Source organism: Lissotriton helveticus, chromosome 7, assembly GCF_964261635.1.
Source record: "Lissotriton helveticus chromosome 7, aLisHel1.1, whole genome shotgun sequence".
In the NCBI taxonomy this organism is placed as follows: domain Eukaryota; kingdom Metazoa; phylum Chordata; class Amphibia; order Caudata; family Salamandridae; genus Lissotriton; species Lissotriton helveticus.
The window spans coordinates 835,459,698-835,474,004 of record NC_136068.1 but is presented as its reverse complement, the minus strand read 5'-3'; the positions used below and the strand labels follow the sequence as shown (position 1 = coordinate 835,474,004).

Sequence of the window (14,307 nt, the reverse complement as noted above, 5' to 3'; positions counted from 1 at the left end):
TTTGTGGTGCTGAGTGATGATGTGTTTGGGCTGAGTGATGATGTGGTTGGGCTGAGTGATGTGGTGGTGTCCCAGAGTGATGTGGTGGTGTCCCAGAGTGATGTGGCGGTGCCCCCGAGTGATGTGGCGGTGCCCCCGAGTGATGTGGCGGTGCCCCCGAGTGATGTGGCGGTGCCCCCGAGTGATGTGGCGGTGCCCCCGAGTGACGTGGCGGTGCCCCCGAGTGACGTGGTGGTGCCCCCGAGTGACGTGGTGGTGTCCCTGAGTGACGTGGTGGTGTCCCTGAGTCACGTGGTGGTGTCCCTGAGTCACGCGGTGGTGCCCCTGAGTCACACGGTGGTGCCCCTGAGTCACGCGGTGGTGCCCCAGAGTCACGGGGTGGTGCCCCAGAGTCACGGGGCAGTGTGGGGAAACAGCCACTACAACGCGGCCGTTTCCACGGAAACGTTAACCACGCATGCATTACAACGCATGCGTGGTTACCACAAAAGCTTTTACCACGCATACCATTACTACGAGGTACGTAGTAAAGGTATGTGTGGTAAAGGGTAACAAAAAAAAGGGGGGCTTGGGGGGGTCTCCCCCCCCCCCCCCCCCCCCCCCAAAAAAGAAACTCACCTTAAAAAACGTCGAGTTGTGCAGGAAAACGGCGTCCTTTAAGAGGAAACGGAAAGAATCTTCCGTTTCCTCTTAACGACGTACGACGTCACCACGAAGGATTAGAGGAAAAGCCTATGCGAAGAAAAAGCATTCCGTAGTAACGCATGCGTGGTAAAGGCATGCGTTGCGACGGAATTCGTTGTAAGATCACATATTCGGCGGTGTGGGGGTGTGTGGGGGTGTGTGGGGGTGAGGGGGTGTCAGGGTGAGTCAGGGTGGGTGAGTGGGTGGGTGAGGGGGTGTCAGGGTGAGGGGGTGTGGGGGTGTGAGGAGTGGGTGAGGGTGGGTGGGTGAGGTTGTGAGGCCTGGTGTCCAAACTTCTTAAGCAAGGGCATGCTGGCTCATACCCATTGAGAAAAATGTGGCCTGGTCCCAAAAGGTCACCAGGACTCTAACGCGCACTATAATAAATTCAAATTCTCCAATTGTACATTTAAATACAGTTTTATCACATCAAATAGACCATCAACATTTTTCAAAATTTCTCATTTCTCGCATATACATTGAAAGTTATTCACAAAATAAATTTGTACTTTCATTGCTTCATTGTATAATCAAAACATAATTCAAACGAATGTATCAAAAACCCAATGCATTTCGGGGCTAAGGCCCCTTCGTCGGGGGTCTGGTTGAAAGAAAGGAAAGAAAAGGAAACTCAGTTACTTTTGGTGCTTATGAGGATTCTAAAACTTTTACTATACTTGGGCCGAAATTTACGCGACAAGAAGAAACACGGGTAGAAAACAACAAACAGCCTCATCTGAAGAAAGTGTGGTGTCAGATAGTGATGCAAGTACCTCTAGACAACCTATTGCTCCCAGACTAATAAGATGCCTAAACAATTTTGCCCTCTCTAGATTTACTGCTGCCACGTAATAAACTGCTCAATATAGGATTTGTTGAGTTATTCTACACTCGTGGTAAGAACCGCCAAGACTACAAATTATAAAAGTTTTAGAATCCTCATAAGCACCAAAAGTAACTGAGTTTCCTTTTCTTTCCTTTCTTTCAACCAGACCCCCGACGAAGGGGCCTTAGCCGCGAAATGCATTGGGTTTTTGATACATTCGTTTGAATTATGTTTTGATTATGCAATGAAGCAATGAAAGTACAAATTTATTTTGTGAATAACTTTCTTTTTTTTTTTTTTTTTATATTTTTATTAGGTTTTTTTAAAGTTTATCCCCCGCCCCCGGGGGTGTGGGGCACATCATTATTTACAATTGATTTTTTACACAAAGAAGTAATGCAAAAAGACAAAACCTAGATATACAATACATACAAAAAAAAGAATAAAGAATAATCAAACTTATCCAATATATCACTATCGCAAACCTATCAACAAAGAGGATAAACTGAATCAATTATAGTTATATTTAGCATTTGTCCAAAAAGTCTAATCATCTTATGTCTCTAATAAATCTATTCAATTATTCCTTATACTTCCTCCTTCCAAATTGATATTGGTTCCCATATTTTCAAGCCCAGTTTCCTCCCCTTTTTTCCTTTTCTAGCATATATTGCCTTCTCTAAATTATATATATATATATATATATATATATATATATATATATATATATATATATATATGTAAGATCTTAGCCAGCCATTGTTGGAATGTGGGCGGTGTCTGATCAAGCCACATTGAAGCAATACTTAATCTCAGTACAACCATTGCAACAAAAATAAAATAACATCCTTCTCCCATTGTACCATCTGAATTCACCCCAAGTAATATTACTGAGGGGGTCAAGGTGACTACTAGTTTTAGAGCCCTTTGCAAATTTGTTTTAATATCTTCCAGAATTAATAAGTGTGGGCATGTTGCAAATATATGCACTATATCTGCCTGATTACTTCCACATCTTGGACAATTGATTCCAGTAACCGCCCCCCATTGCGCCAATTTTGCCGGGGTATAATAAAGACGATACAGTGTCTTGTAGTGTTGTGCCTGTAATGCAGCAGAACACAGTACATTCTGTCCAAGCTCTAATGACATTTTAAAACAATCCAGTTCAACCTCCAACTTATTTGCCCAACTTTCCCCCCACTTATCCATGTCATCTTGTCTTGATTTAAGTAGTTCAGCATAGAACTTTTTAATCGTGCATTCGACTCCCTCCTGTATCACCTCTAGTATATCATTTTTCTCAAAGCCACGTGGACCCCCCCTTTTATTCGCCATAAAACTTCTTACTTGTAAGTATTTGAAAAAATGTCTAGTGTCAATGCCATACTTCAATTGCATATCAGTAAATTGCATCATACCATCAGTATCCATCAAGTCTCCCACCCTCACAATTCCCTTCCTCTGCCATGTCGCGAACACCGTATCAAAAAAAATATCAGGAGGAAACACTGGATTATTCTTAATTCTTGTATATCTGTTAATTTTCCCCAAACCATATTTTTTACAGAAGGCCTTCCAAATACTGTATGCAGCTATAAGAGTCTTAAACCGAGTTCTCTTAAAATAGGCTGTATCAAAATGTGTGAGTAGTATATTATTTACCTCTTCTCCCATTAAAAGTCAGTATATTGCTAATGTTCCTAATTCATCTTCCCCCTCCGACTCAGCTCCTCCTATCAAGCCAACCATGTACTGTAAGGCAGCAGCCCAATAATATAATTTCAAATCAGGAAGTGCCCAACCTCCTCGCTCCCGTGGTAGTGCCATAAATCTTGATGCTCTTCTAGTCTTACCCTTAGACCAGAGAAATCTATTAATCATACGTTCTAACTTTTTAAACCAGAGATTGTCAAACATAAGTGGGATTGCCCTGAAAATATACAAAAATTTGGGAAGTACAAGCATCTTGATGATATTTGTCTTACCAACTATCGAAAGGTGCAAATTTTGGAGTCTGTCTAAGTCTTTACTGACTTTAGTCATAATAGGATCCATATTTAATTCCACCACTTTGTCCAAATCTGTTGTAATTATAATTCCGAGGTACATTCCCACCTGTACCACTCGTTGATCCTGACATATTGTTTTATCATTTTTAATTATTTGAGTCTTGCTAGTATTTAGGGAATACCCAGATATTTTTCCAAATTTCTTAGCTTCCAATTCCACCTCTTTGATAGCCTCTGTGGGTGACGATGTTATAACAGCCACGTCATCGGCATATGCAAGTATTTTACAGTCCCCCCTATATGTACTTATAGGTATTATATTTTCATTTAGTTCCATCCTACGGATAAGTGGATCCAAATACATAGCGAAGAGCAGTGGCGAACACGGACACCCCTGTTTAGTTCCTCTATTAATTTGTATTGTTTTAGTTACTCCTGAATTTATTCTTACTACAGCAACCGGATCCCTATACAACACTTTTATTGCATTTACAAAACTCACCCGAATCCTGCCCTACTTAAGACAGTCCATAAGTATTTCCAAGATACCCGATCGAATGCCTTTTCGGCATCTAACAGCAACGCCGCAATCGGGTCTCCTGTAACTTCCTATTTGATAAAACGGGTTATAAGTTTCCTTGTATGATGGGTAGTTCCACGCCCTGGTATAAACCCATGCTGGTTATTAGTGACAAGCGGGGTTATGGTGCTCGCGAATCTGGTTGCTAACACCTTTGAGTAGATTTTTGTATCGGTATTTATTAAAGTTATTGGTCTATATGACCCGGGTTCCGTAGGTGTTTTCCCTTACTTTAAAATAACTACAATCTCAGCAGCTGACCAAGAGCCTGGTATTGATACCCCCGACTGGGCCTCTTGCAAAGTGGCCACCATATCCTTCCCTAGAGCTTTCCAAAAGATTTTATAGAACTCTAACGGTATCTTGTCCGGGCCAGCTGCTTTCCCAGAGGGGAGACTCGCAAGTGCCATTTCAACTTCTTGTGAATCAAATGGGATATCTAACCTCTCCCTTTCTTCATCTTTCAGTTCTACCCTTGGGGTATCGTTCAGGTATGTTGTAATTTCATCTATATCTTTCTCTTGCTGTTCTTCATAAAGTTTCATATAGAATTGTCTAAAAACTTCTCTTATCTCCAGAGTATCTGTCACAACCTTCCCAGAACTATCTTTAACCGCTTTTATCTCCCCTATCGCTGTCTTTTGCCTTGCACGGACTGCTAATGTTTGTCCTACTCGTTCGCTTGCCTCGTGACACTTCTCCCTATTAGATACATATATATTTGCAGCCTTAAGTGCAATATGTTCCTCTGCCTCCATTCTTGCCTTAGCTAATTTAATTATAGCAGACTCCACTGAGTTGTCAGGTAATGTTGTCGCCCCACTTACTACATTTACTACTTATTCGCTCAGTTCTTCCTCTGCTAGAAGTACCTTTTTGTTAAGGTTTTGAATTCTATGTTGTTCCTGTTTCCTTTTATTCACGCTAAAACTTAGTCTCCCCTCGCACCCCCGCCTTAAAACTGTCCCAGACCATACCTTCGCCTGTAGACCCCCTATTTACTGCCAAGAATTCTTCAATCCAACACATCATATGCTGAATATACCTCTCTTCCTGTAAGAGTGCTCTTTCAAAAGTCCATACTATATCCCCTCTTGGAGTGGCTATCCCTTTTATAGTTATAATTAAGGGATTATGGTCAGCCAATAAGTGTGGTAGCCGTTCAATCTGCACATTTGAAACATAGATACTGCTAGCCAGAAAGTAGTCCAATCTTGTACTCACCCTATGAGGTGCGGAATAGTATGTATAACCCATCTCTCCTGGCTTTAAAACATCCCATATGTCTAGCAGACCATTATTCCTTGCCATGGAACAGATTGCTTGAAAAACTCTTTTTTTCCTTCCTCGATAACTTGAAGATAATCCCAATCCTAATCCTAATCCCAGCCCCCCAGCCCCGTTAATATTAAAATCTCCTCCCAACAAAATACGAGGGGCCCAAGTGGCCAATTCTACATCCAACTGTTCAAAGATTTCTGGATCGTCCCCGGTAGAGCCATAAATAGAACCAAGCGTTATCAATTCCGCCCCCGCAAAGCATTCTATCAGAGCCCATCTCCCCCATATATCTTCCAATCTCTTCCTAATAGTGACATCCCTCTGTCTTTATAATATTGCAACTCCTCTATTCCTAGACATCTGCTTCGAGAAGGCTAAAACAGTAAAGCCCAACTGTTCCAGCAGTTGTACTTCAGTTGCTTGAATATGTGTTTCCTGTAGGAGCAAAAAATCTAATCTCAGACTTCTTATAAATACAGACACTTTCTGTCTTTTTTGTCTATCATTTAAACCGCACACATTCCATGTCATTATCCGTAAAGCCATCAGAGAGAGTCAGTTAATGAACAAATCTTGCCTTACCCCTCAAACCAGCCATTTTCATAGCCAAACATAAATTCCACTTCTGTTTAATATTCAACATCATTTGAATTCTTTTTTCCTTTATTCCTCTGAAATAACTTGTTGCATTGTGCCCCACACCCCCTTTGCAGCCCCTCCCCCACCCCTGTGTCCCCCCCCCTCCCTACTAGCAAATAGGTCCGTAGGACCTATGTGTGGCAGCTGTGACCGCATGGAAGTCTCGTGTCCTCCGCCCTCCCCTGTCTTTAAACCTACCCTAGCATTCAATAGAAAGCACAGCAAACCCCCTAAACAAGTACCCCCCTGTAGTTAATATTCACTACTATTCCCCCACCTCTCATTCCAAAGCTTCCATCACACATCTAGTTCTTTTTACCACCTCTTAACGATAAAGCCACTATACTCTCCTTCTCCTTATCCGCATGTGACATATTCTCTTTTAACCATGTCAGGAATTCTTGGGCTTTGATTTCAGAATGAAAAATCTTAAACTGGCCGTCCTTTACCACTTTCAATCTGCTGGGAAACAGTAGATATGCTTCACACCCTATCCTTTGATATGGTGAGATCAGTTCACGCATTCTCCATCTCCTCTCCACTGTCGTATGGCAAAAATCTGGTCTTGTAAAAAATTCAACATCCTTATACCTAGATTTAGTCTGTGGTTTTGCCTTTGCCATGATCTCCTCTCTCAGAAGATAGTTGCCTACATATATAAGGATCGCTCTAGGCTTTACTATTCGATTTCCCTTACTCTGTGAAAATAGAAACCTGTGTGCCCGCTGTATTTCTGCTTCCCAATTCCAACCTGTCATCTCCGGGAACGCACCCTTGAATAATTCAATTACGAATGCCCGCACATCCTGCCCCTCCTTCCCCTCCACCACACCCAAAAGTCTAATATTGTTCCTTCGCTGTCTGTTTTCGAAGTCTTCCAACTTCCATAAGACATCTGATGTAGTCTTCTCTTGTTCCTCCTTGAATTCCTGCCATTTCCTGACTTCGTCCTCTAAATTACCAGTCCGTTCCTCAACCTCTGTGACCCTTCCTGCCAAGTCTGCATACAGTTTATCCACCTTCCGGAGAGAGCCTTGTATCTTTTTACTTTCTTGTCTTGCTCTTTGACTCTCTACTCTTGCTTCCACCTGTATCTGTTTTAACATCGAGTACATCATATCAAACCCAGGAGATGATTGTGCATGCCTCTGCCTCTGGATCTGATCTACTGAAGGGGGGGGGGCTGCCCCTACACCTGCCTCTACCCCCTCTTGATACAGCTGCGATGTTGCAGAGTAGTCCCAATCCAGTCTTTTTATCACCTCTGTATGTACTGGACTTACTTGTGCCCTCCTTTTTTTTACTTCGTCGTTTTTTCGTTAAGTTTTTTTACCTTCTGCACGAGGGTGATCTTTGGATTGTCTCCTCCCCTGAGCCTGAAGTGTCATATGAGATTGAGGCCAATCCAGGTACATTTGGGTCACTTTCCGTGCCAGAGGGGTCCAGTGTAGATATAGAAGCAGTTTCTGCCCCCGTACTCCCTTCATCTTCTTCGCCCTCACCCTCATTTACAGAGTAAAAGCAGTCATCACTGGGTGAGCCCTGAATTAAACCGGAGGGGAGCATAGGCATAGGGACCGCGTTCTCCAACTCAGTAGCCCTAGTACTCAAGTCAAATCGAGCTTGGGAGGGTACTGGGATCAATAAAGGGGTATTACTCAAATTACTACCATTATTATCATGGATCCCCCCATTAGTGTGATTGCTCCTCTCAGTAGGTCCTGGGTTATCCGGGTTGTCTCTTACACTCTGTGAAAAGTGGCCATTCAGTTCCGCTTGCGTAATTATTCTATCCAAGCTGCTAACTTCGCCTGTTTGGTCACTATTTACTTGCCCCACAAGCCCCTGGACTTGCTCTTGCTCTGTCATAGTAGCTTTTATCGTATCTAAAGCAGTTACAAATATTTTAATTGTAGAGCCTGTACATATGTCCGCAGCCCCTCTTTCTGTTGCCAAATCCATTAACAACTCCGCATCCACATTGTTCAAAACATTGTGAGGTAAGTCAGCTGACTGCTGTTGCACTCCCCCCTGTAAACCTGTCGCGTCCATACCTGAGGGGAGAGCCTCCATTACAGCTGCCACGGAAGTATCACCCCTGCATGGCATTTGTTCCAAATGTGGCTCTGGAAGGGGTATATCTGCCAAATTAAATACTGTAGTTGCAGCAGTTACCGCTCCCTCCTTCGGCAGTATAGAGTTATCGCCTTCGACTGATTGCTCCGCTCCGCACCGCGTATTGCGTGGTGAATCACCTCCCTGCCGCAGCACCGCCCTCTGTATGCCTGTCATCTCTGTACCTGCAGCCGCGGCCGCGACGATTGCAGACGTGCTGCTGCCCTCCAGAGTTAAGCCCCGCAGCCTTTCAGCAGAGTAAGTGTCTTGTCCAAGGGGTTGGGAGTGAGTTACGTTATCTGCAACTTCGGCGCTCATAATCAGTCTCGCACTCGCGTTTGTGTTTGCATTCGCCATTACGGGAGAAAATGCCTCCAAAACTGAAGGCTGCCTCATACCCGTCTGATCAACATTTTTGGCTCCAGGATTCTGCCTCCGGGTGGTGGGGGGTTTCTCCTTATTTCTCATTCTTTCCCACTTCTTCTCACCTCTTTTCTCCGCTATGACTGTACCTCCAGCAGCCTCTTCAGCCTTACCGAGGTCCAGATCCCGGGAAAGTGCTAGCTCCTCTTGACACCGGAGCCCTTTCTTCACCCGTAAATTTGCAGCGGGTACATCGGAGCCGCTCCAAACAACTTTCTCTTTCTCTTTGTCCTCCCTCGTATTTTTTGGTGGTGGTTTCGGAGCCATGGCTCTCCACAGTGTCAGTGACCCGTGCCAGCAATGTCGAACCCAGTGCAATAGAGTTAGGGTCAGAGAGAAATTAGTATTTTGATGTCCAAGTCCTTGCTGAGGATGCCTTATACTCCTCTAGATTTTCGGCAAGAGGTCTGAATGCCTTCGGTATCCTTATCTCGTATTTAAAGGTAAACAGCATGCCTCCCGGGGGGTATTATATCTCAAATGTCCATTTTCTAACGGAGAGCAGAGAGAACACGACCTCTCCCTACAGCCCGCCGGCGGCCATCTTGCTTCAGTCGACCGGCTAATAACTTTCAATGTATATGCGAGAAATGAGAAATTTTGAACATTTTTGATGGTCTATTTGATGTGATAAAACTGTATTTAAATGTACAATTGGAGAATTTGAATTTATTATAGTGCGCGTTAGAGTCCTGGTGACCTTTTGGGACCAGGCCACATATTTTGTTATATAGTAGTGAGCAGGCACTAATCTAACGCATGCACACACACTGTGCAAACACATAAAAAGGTCAAACTGAGTGCAGGACCCGTATACATTCGTTGTCATACCCATTGAGGCCATTCTGGAACTAATGAAAGCTGTGGAAGTTAAGAATACAGGCAAGGCGGGACTAACTCGAAATTACAACTTGGTCCCGAGCATAGGGGGAACTGGTGAGTGCTGTTCCGTGGTGCAGCGAAGTGCACCGGAGTGAGCGGGCAGTCAGCTCACTTACTATGGTGGCCCCAGCATGGTGACCTATAGGTGTGAATGGGTTACCAAGATGGTATATGCGCTTGGAGTGGTAATTAAAAAATATAGATAAAAGGTATGTGAAAGGGCACATACAGAAAAAAGTATCATGGGAGCAAAATGAAACCGACAAGCACTCCAAAGAAGTTTTTAAAAAGTGTGAATTAAAAAAATGGGAAGTGCAGTGCAGCAAGGGTTGGCAAATGGGGATGGGGGAAACAAGAGTGGGTTGGTTTATTTAAATAAAAAAAAGCCTAGCAGGGTGGGACTGGGTAGAGGAATAAACAGATTAGCTAGGTGGGGTGAGAGCAACATGGAGAGAGTGGTGGGTAAGAGGCATGGGTGCGCGGGTAGAGAGAAAGAAAAAGCATTGCAATCCCACAGTGTTAACAATTTCCTGTATGTAAACAGCAGTAGGAGAAAAGTCAGCTTGTAAAAGGATGGTAAACAAGCTCTCGGCATTGCTGTGGCGGGGCGGGAGCGCATACCTTTGAAGTCTGATGCGGGGGAGCGGCAGCTTTGAAGTCTCCGAGGCACAGACAAATGGTGGTTTGTGACGTAGCTGGTTTGTGCACGCGCATAGGTGACATGAACTGTGGCTAATCCGCCGTTGGCAGACTTTTCGGACTGCTTACTAGAAATCTCGACAACAAGCATTGCTAAAAGCAGTGCTTTAGGTCGAGACCTAAAAATAGTTCAAGATTGTACAGTAGATATGACTCATTAGACATTAAAAAAGCACATGCATATCCTGTCAGAACACACCACATAGGCATCGAGAGTGAGCTGGCAGATTAACCAGAGGTCGCCAGGAGACTTACAAGTGCCAAATTGGATTAACAGCTCCTACAGATTTACTTTCTGGGACATATTGGTTTGTATCAAATCAAAATACAAAATAACAAAACTTTGCATGCATATATCCACAGCCTCAGTGGAATATGGCGTAGATATTTAAGGCGTAGATATTTAAGACGTAGATTATTATTTTGTTTAAATTGTTTTATATGTAACCAGACAACTATACATCCGCTTCGTGCATCTTTTCACTCAGTGTCCCCCAATCCCTCACCACAACCACCCTCGCCCTTCTGTCAAGCTTGGATTATTGTGTGTGTTTTTCCTCTAACACTCCTCCCTTAACATACTCTGCCAACAAGTAGGGTCTGTAATATAGCGGAGTTTCCACTCATTGATCTTGAGGATATGGCACCTGAGGTCATAGACTTTGGTTGCCTAAAAATTCCCCCAGAATGCATAACACTACTAATCGAAGTACTGTGTCCTAAAATTCTTGCTTGCTGTGGGAAAAATGGGAAGTGTTTCGCTCCGTGTTGCTTCACAGAATCAATAGTATATAGTATCTATTAATTCTCCATGTCGTCTGTAGCTAAATTCCAGTTTCTCAGTCTGAGAAATTCACTTGCCACCCATCTTTACCTACTTCACTCCTAAACACACTTGTCCACGACAAGCAAGACTACAGTAAATCTTCTCGTCAGTCTCCCAGAATATACTTCACTAATATCAAAACCTTTGCAACCCACATGCTTTTCTCTCTTCTGTGACACCAGTCTACATCCTGCCGACCACCATTAGTCAAGATCAGTCTCTGTCTTGAGTTTCACGTTGGTTTGTGGGCTGTGACGCTTCTAATTTTTTAAAATTGTATGTGGCTGAATCGCGTGCCACTAATTTTCTTAACGAAGAGCTTTAACCTTCATCTCTTTACTATTTCAAAACCCTATACACAATAGTACTGTCAGTTGTTCCATCTATCATCCCCGCTTCTTATTAGAAATTATTTTGCTAGTCAAAAAGTCACACCTGTTATCCCAGCCTATTTACAACACCACAATGCATTCACACTTTACCCTTCCCTGGTTATGAAAACTGTATCTCGAGAACCCTTTATGTTGATTAGGAGTGTGTTCAACTAATACTAGATTATGTATTTTTTGTTAGGCGCAGTTTAGCAGAAGCTTGCTCAGATGGAGATGTAAATGCTGTCCGTAAACTCTTAGACGAAGGAAGAAGTGTGAACGAGCATACAGAAGAGGGAGAAAGTCTTCTTTGCCTGGCCTGTTCAGCTGGGTACTATGAATTGGCACAGGCAAGTTTACACTGCAATTATACACCTGTCATATTCATCTGTATCAGTAATTTTCAATTTGTTGTAAAGTATTATGTTCTGTATTTGTCGTTGGTCAGTTTAAGCTTAGCTTAAGATTCTGGAGTGGTTCTAATTTCGCAGAAATGTCATTCTCTTCCAGGGGATTCTCATCAGTAGTCATAAGCACTGAATATTCCCACGGACCACAGAGCACATATTAAATATATAATATGTACATATATGTATAACCTGAAGAATGTGCGTAGTACTTTTCTATATTACCTACTGGCGGTTGCCATTAGGTAGTTATAGTTAGGACAAAAGTTTCCATAGAAAAAACATTTCTGTATCACCAATAACTTTTGTGCCACTTGACGAATCTTAACGAAATTTAAAAATAAACTTCCCCTTTTTGATTCAGCTGCTGTGTTGAAAGTTCTGGGGTGAACCGTCCAGTGGGGGACGAGAAAAGTGTGTGTGTGTGTGGGGGGGGGGGGGGGGGGGGCAAAACACATTTTTTCCATGTTATGTCTGTGGAGATTTTTCAGTTTTTGAACACAACTACAGCCCAAACACTGAACGGAATTACACCAAGTTTGGCAAAAGGCTAGATTTTGGTCCAGAAAGCGTGCTTTATTGTGATTTTGTGTAAATTCGATCAGTAATGTTTGAGGTATTCAAGTTTAAAAATATAGATATCTGGGGACACAAGCCCTTATAGTGGGCTCGCGGATCCTACTAAAATTTGATTGGCTGCCAGCACTTTAACCAGGAAGTGTTGGCAGCCATTTTGGGAGTCTGCTTGAAGCCGAATCCCCCCCCCCCCCCCAAAATAGAGGGGGCAGAGTAGGAATACCCTGACCCCCAGATATGGGTGGGGGGAGGGCACACAGTCCGTGCTTGCGCTTAAAAGCTTTATTAAAATTGAATTTTGCTGTAAATTGCAAGTGTATCCATGACCCCCCCAAAAAAAGTGGACAATACCCAGGCACACAAAAGAGCTCCAGCACACGAGCAACGCTACAACCTCAACTAACATTCTACCTCACGGTATAGCCTGTATCTAGATCAGGTACGCACAAAGAAGACGCTCTAGTTTCCAAGGGTGGACCCTGTCACAATATCGAAAACTGATACTACCTCAACCACCCTGGGAGGCCAACATGGCATCATCTCCCGTATGGACCAAGTGTATATCCTTTTCTGATAATCCTGGGTTTATGCACGGCGCAAATATCGTAGACAACTGTAACCCTCGGGGGGCGGGGGGAGAGTGGGGGGAAGGAACTTTGCTGTCACACGCCCATCTATCGAAATGCGGTGGGAGGGAGGGCCAGGGGGGGGGTAGACCAGTACAGACTATTTATTCCTTTTTTCTTTCTTTCTTTCTCTACTTCTTTCATTCTCAACGGACACATATGCACAGCCATCACGCATTGCAGACAGTCCAGATGGGGCACGCAGGGGGGGTACCAGGAGGGGGCGGATAGACCAAAACGCAAAGGAGACAACACCTTCCAGACAGCACCAAACATGGGCGATAATATACACTCAAGATGACAACGCACAACGACCCCCAACTACTATCTGACCTGAAAATAACCTCACTTAACATCAAAGGGCTCAACCACCCGATAAAAAGGAGGAAGATAATGAACTATCTAACCAAACTAAAAAGCGATGTATATGTCCTGCAGGAAACAAAACTTTCTGAAGAGGACGCGCAGCGCCTAAAGGCGAGCTGGGTTGGACTAACCCTGTGCTCACCAGCCATACACAAAAAAAAGAGGAGTAGTAACGATAATAAATAAGAAAGCCAGACTGACCCTACTCGAACACCAGGCGGATGAAGATGGACGCCTACTAATAACTAGCCTGAAGAGGGGGGAGGAAACGATACACATCGCCAACATCTACGGCCCTAACACGGAGGACGAGTCCTTCTGGGGAGCAGTGGGAGACAAACTCGGCAATCTCCCCCAAGAGGAACTACTGATAGTAGCAGGGGACCTTAACCTGGTACTAGACCAAACTCTAGACAGACACCCACAAAGGACCAGTCACCAAACACAGCCCCAACACACACTTAAGAGCCTATGCGCCAAACACCACCTCAGAGATCCATGGAGACTGCAGAAGCCAGACGCCAGAGACTACACATTTTACTCTCACCCCCACAACTCGTACAGCAGGATTGACTACATCCTAATATCAGCCACTCACACTCACCTCATAGAACACACGGATATTGCACCAAGAACAGTGTCCGACCACTCCCACATTAGCCTAACACTTAGCGGTCGCCACAGCGACTCAACTAGCTGTAGATGGAGATTCAATAGCGATGTCATTAAGGACCCAACCAATGCAGCAGCCATAGAGGAAGCCATCAAAGAATACCTAGAAATTAACGACAAGCCAAACATAGACAAGGGAGTACTCTGGGATGCTATGAAGGCCACAATAAGGGGGGAAATTATAAGCATCAAGGCCAAAATGAACAGGGACAGGAACAAACCAATAGCAGAACTAGAGAGACAAATCAAAGACCTGGAGATGCACCACAGCGTCAACCTAGCAGACAGGAACACACTAACTACCCTGACAAGAAAAAAATGC

At 43.9% G+C, this 14,307-nt stretch overlaps 1 protein-coding gene across 1 annotated transcript in view; it reads left to right on the top strand.

The window, feature by feature from the left end:
- ANKHD1 (ankyrin repeat and KH domain containing 1) overlaps window positions 1-14,307 on the top strand; it is a 1,380,661-nt gene that overhangs the window by 197,392 nt on the left and 1,168,962 nt on the right. The window contains exon 4 of the mRNA XM_078653327.1: window positions 11,541-11,688. Coding sequence (XP_078509453.1) covers window positions 11,541-11,688 — 148 coding nt within the window. The remainder of the gene's footprint in view (window positions 1-11,540; window positions 11,689-14,307) is intronic.